This window comes from Electrona antarctica (genome assembly GCF_951216825.1).
Source record: "Electrona antarctica genome assembly, chromosome: 19".
Taxonomy (NCBI): Eukaryota; Metazoa; Chordata; class Actinopteri; order Myctophiformes; family Myctophidae; genus Electrona; species Electrona antarctica.
The window spans coordinates 36,224,784-36,234,986 of NC_136800.1; the positions used below are offsets into that span (position 1 = coordinate 36,224,784).

General features: G+C 41.6%; 1 protein-coding gene across 1 annotated transcript; it reads left to right on the top strand.

The window, feature by feature from the left end:
- The first annotated feature begins 896 nt into the window (after positions 1–896).
- LOC306943406 (trypsin-1-like) lies at positions 897–10,203 on the top strand. The gene is made up of 6 exons (XM_079529711.1): positions 897–1,139; positions 8,032–8,268; positions 8,578–8,764; positions 9,153–9,433; positions 9,632–9,804; positions 10,004–10,203. Exons 2-6 carry the CDS (start codon positions 8,232–8,234, stop codon positions 10,145–10,147), a joined length of 822 nt encoding a protein of 273 aa, XP_079385837.1. The 5' UTR covers positions 897–1,139; positions 8,032–8,231; the 3' UTR covers positions 10,148–10,203.

Below are 10,203 nucleotides of genomic sequence, written 5' to 3' on the forward strand. Positions count from 1 at the left end.
GCCTAGTTGATTGTTTAGTAGCTTCCAGAGCTCACAAGGATTGTTTTTGTTTTCCTGTGCTTTATCATTGATGAAGTTACTTTTAGCTGATTTGGTCATGGCAGTTACACTGTTTCTTAGCTTGGTTCGTTGGGTATTTAGGTTGTCCAACTGAGCTTGGCGATTACTGTTGAAGCGATTGGCTAGCTTTGACTTGCATTTTAGAAATTCAGAGCATTTTTTTGTCTCTGGCTTTCATTGCAGTCAGTATGTCCGAATTCATCCATGGTTCCGAGCGGGTTTTGCCCCTGGTGGTTCTCAAAGGAGCCATGTTGTTCAGTACTGATGTAAATTTGGTTCTGAAGCCAAGCCAAGCTTCTTCGAGTATACTCTAAGGTTGCAACCCGATAGTAAGTCAGAATAGTAAATCCTCGTCCTCCCTCCTACATGCGTGTGGTCGATCCAAATTAACACAGCGAGCGCTCCATAACCCACTGACGTCACTCATTGGGAGGAAAAGGCAGGTCGCTTATTTGACAGTAAAATAACTTGTATTGCTTCCATACTCTTTGGTGACAATTTTATGTAATGGGGTGTGCCAGGGAATTAGGAAATAAACCAAAACTCATGTACATTCAGTGTAGACATTAAACATGACATCTGTTACCTGCAAACACACGTACATGATGATCAATGATCCGTGGGTCGGCGGTTCAAATCCAAGCCCCGCCTGTCCACAACACATGTCCAAGACCCAGTGTGCTTGGGCAAGACACTGAACACTACATGTAACGGACCCGCAGTCGAGACTTTTAATGTGAAGGGGCTTTTCTTGGTGGTGTCATATATGCAAAAACATGGAGCCCAAACTGGCCCAATCTTGTCATGATTGGGCCAGCTGCAGAGAATCTGGTGATGGGGAATTAGGCTCAGCTGTGGTGCTGGGGTTTAAATGCTGCCTCAGGTTGAGGAAGGGACACTATGGCAACAGATATGGCAGCAGAGTAACAGAACAGAAGTGTTCAAATGGTTTGTGGACCATGGACCGTCACCGGATGGAAAGGCCTAAGGAAAGGACTCACGGCCAAACTTTATGAAACAAATGGACGCCATGCAATGAAGCACACGCCACTTTAGCACCCAGCTGGAAAGGGGACAAGGTGAATTTCTTTAATGGTTATTTGGTCTGACTGGGTCTTCTTGTGGTTTATTGTCTGAGGTTTATTGTTGTGGTTTTCATATTGCATTTTGATATGGTAGTTTTAAGCTATGCACTGTATGGCTTTTATTGGTTATGTAATTATGGTTTATGGGAATGTTTGTTGCTGATATTAAGATTTTTGATATGTTGTCTATTGATTATTGTCTGATTTATGATACATTTTATGCCTGTTTCTTGTACAGTTCTACGTTGATTACCAATAAAAACTTCAAAATCATCAGTTCAGTCTTCAACCTTTCATGGCCAGCTGGGTCCGCTACACTACACATTGCCTCCAGTGAGTCGTTTTAAGCAAAGCGAGTAGATAACATTAGATAAGACATTTGAATAGACTATAGAGGCTATAGCTGCCTTGAGTGAAATAAAGTATGCTTGTTCACTGGTAGAGTATCAGTTTCACACTGATTAAACAAACTGACAGAGTTGTGTCTTGATGTTATTGTTCATAATTTCATTGAATAAAATAAAGAGCTTCCTTGCAAAATGCTATAGTGATAAAAAAAAAAAGAATAATCGTTATAGTTATACTAGAGCACCTTTCATGCCTAAATGCAGCTCATAGTGTTTTGAAAGAGAATTATACAATATCTAGCCTACACTTAATATTACTAAATATCAAGGAATGCAGGAAGTAAAAAATAATTGTTAGCCGTTTTATAGATTGTTTTGTTTAGGACCACAGTAACTGACAGGCATCCTTACAACACCACCACAAGCGGGAAGAAATTAATATACTTATTTGTTATTACAGTGCAGCATCATGCCTGTTTTCATACAGCACCTACAAACCACTGGTTCGTTTGCGACTTAAAGAAAATGCATGTGGTCTCCGAGGCTATATTGACTCAGACAAAAGCTATGAAAGCACATGTTCATACTAATATAGCTTGATTCCTATGGTTATGGCATTTGGTGAGTTACTTTGGGCCTAAATGTGCACTGTCAAGCTGGATTTATACTTAGTTGCACACCACTGTCACGCACAATGAAGTTGGTTCTCCAGCTTAATCCCACAACATAAAACACCTGCAATTCAGTGAATTATTTAATATATTGGTATTATTTCAAACCAATTACATTAACTGCTTGTTCATGGTGCAAATAGTAGTTCTATTGAGCATTTAAATTATTGGCTCTCCTCCCCTCCTCTCTTCTCTGTCTCTTTCTCCTCCTCTTTCTTCCTGTCCTATCATTTACGTGCACCGTTCAGATATTGTGCACTGTGACACTCTTATCCTACCTGCAAATACTCCCGGGACACGTGCATCATTATCACTGCTTTATCAATAAGACATTTGAATTGAGGCTTCTACAGTAGCTCTCTTGAGTGAATGAACCTCTTTGAAATAAAGTATTATCAGACATGACAGTTGACTGAGTATCGGCTTCATGCACATCAAACAAAAGATAAATGCACCTGACTTGTCTTGATGCTATTGTTTATTAACTTTATTCTTTCAATAAAATGAAGACATTCATTACAAAATGCTATCTTATTATAAAAGGACCGGTCGCTGTCTTTGGACCGGTCATTGTCTTTCTGTATAGGCTACTTCCTTAGCATAGAGCAAGACAGCTGCTCGCTTCGAGAGCCTCCTCACAACGCCACGACGCACGGACAGCCTCACGGAACCTAGCGCCGCGCAGCCCTGTCCTCCAACCTCAATCTGCCCTGCATTGCACATGCCAAACATTCTAACAATCATCTTAATTAAATTAATTTGCGTCAAAAACAACTCATCTCCCCGCAAATCACATGTCACCAGTGTCACCAGTTAAATGCATGTTGGGACAGACACAGACCCCTTGCATTCTCTTTTTTTTGTTATCAAATGTTTTTTATTTAAGACAAAATAGCACAATAAAACATATTAACACCATGAATGAATAAAGAAAACAAAACAAGTAACACGTACAACAGCAAAAGAAAGGAACACAAAAACAAACAACAAACAATCCCACCCACCCCTCCCCCCCGGGACCAAAGATGCCACAAAATGCACACCTGCGTCAAGATTCCTAACACTGTGCAATGGGGGGGAAAAAAAAAATAATAATAATAAGACTAAATCATGTCCTTGACCAAATCTGCAATACCAGACCAAATATTAATGTTTTCCTCTTTCGCTCCGTGTAATCTTGCCGTTGACATTTCCAGATAGATGATATCTAGAAAGGTCAAAGCCCATTGGCGAAATGTCAATGTATGAGGCGGTTTCCAGTGTAGCAACCATCTTCTTTGCGGCCATTACGCCAGGAAAGAAGACACGGATACGGGTATTATTTAATGGCAATTGGGATACATCGTTTAATATGAATAGAGATGGGGAGGGTGTAATGTTAATTTGTAAAATAATCAAAAGATTAGCAGCAACCAAATTCCAAAATGTGAGAACACTCGGACACTCCCAAACCATATGAAAGAATGTACCTATGGTGTTCGAAGTGCAGAAAGTGCAGTTGGGATTATTTAAAATCCTCATAGCACACAATCTACAGGGGGTCAAGTACGTCCGATGAACAAAATTTAGATGAATTTGTTGATGATCCGGATTCCTAGAAGACAGCATAACAATAGACCACACTGTATCCCAGCTCCAATCTGGATCTAGATTTGGTATGTCATTCCTCCATACAGTATCAACAGGCAAGGTCCCATAACTAGATTCTAATAAAAAAGCATACATTATGGAAACAAAACCTCGTGATCTAACATCACAGATAAGTCTATGCAAAGGGTGCATTGCAAGGGGGGTCTGCCATGGAACCCCATAAGTCCTCATGGCAGTTCTCAGTTGTAAATAGAAAAAAAAGAGTTACCAGGCAAGTTAAAAATATCACATACATTCTGAAAAGAACGTAAACCATTGTCATCAAATAAATCACCCAAAGTATGAATCCCCTTGGAACTCCATCTGGGAAAACGAATAGGACGTTCATCCAAAAGCAAACCATCATTGTTGAACACTGGGGAAAACAAATTCCATTTCAAATCAATCTTGCACAATTTTTCAGCCGCTCTCCACACTGTTACTAACTGAGAAACGATTGGTCCAGACCGAACTTTGCATTGATTATTCGATATGTTTGAATAGATCAGATCTCTCAATTCAATAGGATGAACCAAACTCTCCTCAAGCTCTCGCCAACAGACCTCTATAGTTGAGTCGAAATATCTTAAAAGGGGGCGAAGGGTGAAAGCCCAATATAGTATAATTTGAAGTTAAGCAACGAGAGGCCGCCATCAGCCATTAACCCTAGGGAGGACATTCATCTTTATGATTGATACTCAAGCTTGAAGAGAGTTGGGCAATGACGACCATCTGCCTAAATCAAGACAAATTGTTTTTAACAGTAGCTTGAAGAGATGGGAACACATCTATGCCAAGATATTTAAATTTGTTCACTACTGGGATTATGGGTGGCAGAACAGCAGATCTCATCTCCTCATTTAGCAGCAAAAGGGCCAATTAATTTTGTAGCCTGAGATGGCACTGAACTGATCAAAAATTTTAAGAATGTGTGTAATTGACTGTGGAGCATTCTCAATAAACAGCAGGATGTCGTCCGCATATAAAGAAATACGATGTTGTGTGTTGTTAACCGAGATAGGTGTGATCGCTGTGGACTGACGTACTGTCTGCGCCAACGGTTCGAGCGAGAGGGCAAAAAGGAAAAGACTAAGGGGGCAACCTTGCCTCGATGACCTGCCTATCGTGAACAGCGGAGAACAAATCTTGCCTGTTAATACCATCGCTGTTGGATTTGAGTACAATACCTTAATCAACGTGATGAATGTGGGACCAAATCCCATCTTATCTAGCACCGCCCACAAATAAGGCCATTCCAAACGATCAAAAGCCTTCATAGCATCCAGCGACAGCACCGCAGCAGGAGACCGGAGGTCACTAGCTCTGTCAATAATATGCAACAATCGTCTAACATTATCAGTGGCCAATCTGGTACCTATAAAACCTGTCTGGTCACAATGTACCGACCTAGTCATGTAACCCTGCAAACGACGTGCGAGCACCTTAGCAAATATTTTTAGGTCAGCATTCAAAAGTGAGAGCGGCCTGTAGCTCCCACATTCTGTGGGGTCTTTGTTCTTCTTCAACAGCAAAGATATAATGGCTACATTAACATCTCTGGAGAAGGAGCCCCTTTCAATCGCAAACTGAAACATATCATGCATGTGCGGACCCAGATCTTCCCAAAACAGAGAGTATAGTTCAGGTGGTATCCCATCCAAACCCGGTGACTTGCCTTTGCGCTTCCTTTAATTTTGCTCTAGAGATTGGTCTGGCTAAAGCCTCTGCGTCGGCCTCGCTGAGGGTTGGTAACTGAATTTTAGATAGAAAGTCATTACATTTCCCTACATTATGCACAACCTCAGAGGTGTAGAGCTCATTATAAAAATCACGAAACAGGGCATTGACCTCTTTAGGTTCTGTAATCATGGCTCCAGTTGTTGACTTGACACTTACAATATCTGCAAAATGCTCATTAGATTTAAGACGTAGTGCTAGTAGATGGCTAGGTCTTGCACTATTACTATTGCACTATAATAATTTTGTCTTGTACGTTTCATTTGAAACTCCGAACGACGTTTAAGAATGGAGTTAATTTCTTTCTTAACTAGCTCTCTCTGGGTTGCTGTGCGTTCATCAAAGCTATTCTGGAGAGCGGAATCCAACGTGGCAAAGCGAGCCTCTAGTTCAACCAGTTTGGCTGACCTTAACTTTCTCACAGTAGAAGAATAGAGTGTTGAGTTACTTCTGATAAATCCCTTAATTGAATCCCATAAAATTCTGGGGTCATCAACTGAGCCCACATTAATATTTAAGAATCCACGTAACCAGATTGGAATTGCTCTACAAATGGTGTAGGGCCTACTGCGCAATAGTGTGGTATTAAACCACCACCTAGGTGCCCTATCCATCACCTGCAGTAGAGATGCGACACACAACACCGCTTTGTGATCCGAGAGAGACATTGGAAGCAACTCAACTTTGTTTATTTTGTGAAATAAATCCCTGGGGGAAAAGATGTAATCAATCCGAGAGAACGAACCATGCCTTCCAGACAGAAAAGAATAATCTCTAGCTGTGGGATTAATTAATCGCCATATATCAACCATGCCGGTTGAGTCAGCCCAGACACGAAGTTCTGCAGACGTTAGTGCTTGTTTCTGCTGCAGTGGATCTGTCCAAGCCATAGTTCCACGCCGCATTGAAATCAGAACCAACTATGATTTTAAATTCTGTCAAATCCAATAGGGTTTTAGTTAGTAATTTGTAAAATCCTTTGTCCAGAACATTGGGAGCGTAAACAGACACTAAAGCTAGCATTTTACCCCTTAGATTCTCCAACGCACCTCTCCTTTTTCACACTGCCCCCAGGCAGGCATTAAACCTATGCATCAGACCCAAATGGGGAAAACAACTCGGACCCATACTACAGCGTCAGTCGACATAACTTCTTCTTTGGGGAAGCATCGCGGCCAACACGGGGGTTGCGTGGCACAGGCACCTGAATTATTATAAATGCAGGGAATCTGTACGTATGTAATACTTCTGTAATACACGTATCCCTACTACAATTACTGAAGTGGTGCAACTCCGTGTGGGGGTCCCCGGGGGGTCCTTGGGGGTCCCCGGAACATCCATACCACCAGGAACGTGCCCAGGGGGCTGGCCTGGTTGCGAAATGGTCGAGAAATGACAGTTACTGTGTGGGGGTCCCCGGGGGTTCCTGGGGGTCCCTGGGGGTCTCTGGAACATCCAGACCCCCAGGAATGCTGCCAGGGGGCCGGGCCGTTTCCGACGAGCCGCCCCGCGTCCAAAATGGTTGAGAAATGGTGAAAACCAACCAATCTGTTTTCCTACTCGGACAGACCAGCCCAGGGACAGACCCAGGGACACACATAGCTGTGTAATGGAGTGGTGGCACCACTCAAAAAGCAGGAGGGTTCGCCAGGGTCTCATAGCACACAAATGCTCGAATAATTCCACTATTTCCACGAATATTCCTCAGTATTCTGACTTTTTCCCTACTACTAATTCACAACAGCCACTATGGAGTTCGGAAGGAGGGGTTTGCCAGGGTCTCATAGCACACACATGCTCGAAATAATTCCACATTTTCAACAAATATTCCTCAATATTCTGTGCAGTTTTCATGAAACTCCATTATTGCACAATTATTGCACATATCGCTGTGATGCAAAACACATCACATTGTCCATATTCACCGGCCCCTCCCTTTTCACTGCACACACACACACACACACACGCGCACGCATAGAAGGGTGTGGCCAGACAGACAGATACAGAGATCTCCATATATGGGCACAAAAGGGACACAGACAAACAGACTGTTACAATGGGTACTCTGACAACGGGTATACAGTAGCCAAACGATTATTACCATTACATAACAGGGTGGGTCATTCACTCCCAACTTGCATCGTCCTGAGTTGGCCGGTGCCCAGCCAGCGGCACCTGTCTAGCAGTTTAAAATGATGAGCTACACTATCAGAGTGCATCCTCCAGGCTCCTATACACATTTTTAAGATGTCAAATATATTTAATATGACTTTTACTTTCACATGGCTGATTTGGCATATGAAACACACCTCAGGATAATAAAAGCATGTTGTGTGTGTGTGTGTGTGTGTGTGTGTGTGTGTGTGTGTGTGTGTGTGTGTGTGTGTGTGTGTGTGTGTGTGTGTGTGTGTGTGTGTGTGTGTGTGTGTGTGTGTGTGTGTGTGTGTGTGTGTGTGTGTGTGTGTGTGTGTGTGTGTGTGTGTGTGTGTGTGTGTGTGCTAGTTTTCACCAATGTTTGCCCTCAGAATAGGTGAAAAAACAGTCGTTTGCATACCTGCAGAGGTCACAGCCAATTGGAATAGTGGTGATAAAGTTGGACGTGGTGATTGGTTGGTTGAAAGGCCGATAAGGTAGTGTGACTGCACTTAAAACGACTACACTGTCCCACCTGGAGGACAGTCACTGGGAGATCAGTGACCAACATGACTCCGCTCATGTTCCTTCTGCTGTTGTGGGCTGGTGAGTATTCAACCATGGTGACCATGTTCTACTTTATAATGATGATTATGTTTTAAATGTTTCATCTGCAATTATTGATATGTATTTCATGACCAATCGGACTGTGCACACTACACAGCACAGTGTATGTGCCATTGTATCATTGTATTGTATTTCAACGTTTTCAAATCAATACGTACATACAATAATCATACAATCCTCAGCTTCCACATCACCTGACAGTAGCTCTGTTCTCATGCATGAAGTGCATGCATTTCTTTGTCAATATGAGGAAATCAATTGATGGTGGTCTTTGTCATTCTCCTACAGGTGTCACAACAGGCAATGTAGAAAAGAGGATCATTAATGGTGCTGACTGTAAGGTTGATGAACGTCTGTACCATGTACAACTTGAAATGACTGATCCGACGGATCCAACGAACGAATACTTTTGTGGAGGCTCTCTGCTCAGTGATACATGGATTCTAACAGCAGCTCATTGTTGGGAGGATGGATGGTGAGAGGATCACTGTTGATTTTAATATTTATCTACTCTATATTGTTCACAAAAGTTATTGTGAAATTGCTGTATTTGACTTTATATCTTTTAGACATTGGCTATGCAAGACAACTCAATTACATGATACCCTGATCTTGATGTAATAATGATTCTCTCCTGAATATAGAATATATGCATAGAAGGAAGCATGAGGTCAGTCCGCTGCCCTCCCCAGGTTGGCAGAGGAAGTGTAGCGTCCAGGATTACATTAGATAATTGACACTGGGTGAAAAAAATGGGTTGCAAAATCATTAAAAAAAAGAAAAAAAAAGATGTGATGTGTATCTTTTCACTGGATATAGTATTTAATGGAAAATTAAAACCTTCTTATCTTCTATTTTGGCAGGGAGCATAAAGCAATAATAGATGTGCACCCAGGGACAAACCGACAGTCTGAAATAATCAAGGACAAGCACCATCACATCTACAGTCCAAAAGGCCAGCATGACATCATGCTACTGCAGCTACAAAACATCAAAGGGACCCATAAGATTGATCTTCCACAAATCTGCCCTTCAGTTGCCCTTCAGTTGCTCTATGGGTATTCATATCCACTAACCATTGGTGAGATAATTCAGGTAGCCGGCCATGGTTATACTGAACCTAAAACAATTGGAGATAGTAAAAGTGAGTTCTCAATCATCTTCAGATCGTTTTGCAGTTCTAAATACCAGTTTTACTGGTTGAGAATTTTGTATATGTAAAACTAAAATGATCTTTGAAAAGTTACAATATGACTGATTTGAATATACTGAACTGATTATCATTTGAGTCAGTTTTGATGTTATCTGTGAATATAAACTGATTCTGCATGGCTCTCAACAGAAGTTCACGGACCAGGTTCAGAAAGTGACAAACTTCAATGTGCAGACATGAACGTTGTCGACTGTGCAGGACGTAAAGATAAGGCAAAAGACCACAACTTCGATGGAGGATTTGGTGAAACACGTGTGTTCTGTGGCGAAGGCTTTGGTGCCATTCCTGCTGATATATGTCCAGTATGTGTACATGTTAATATACAACTACTACATTAGTTGTTGTTCACCAATAACTGATATACATAATATAACTAATATTTAGTTTATATTTTAATACCTCCAAAGTCCAAACAGGTCTGAGGTTACTGTAAAGTTTTGTTTGGTCATATATTTTAAAGTTGATCTGATCTCTCTCTCTCTCTCTCTCTCTCCCCCGCAGGGTGACTCAGATGGAGCAGTGGTGCATGACAATCAGATTTATGGGGTTATTAAGGGAGGAGATGATGAAACATGCATGCGTGAAGCATTCTTCATTAACGTATGCTATTACAAACAATGGATAGTGGACACCATGAAAAAATAAACATAGCAAAGTTGTAATCTCAACTGACAAGTGTTGGTTTCTCTGCATGATAACCA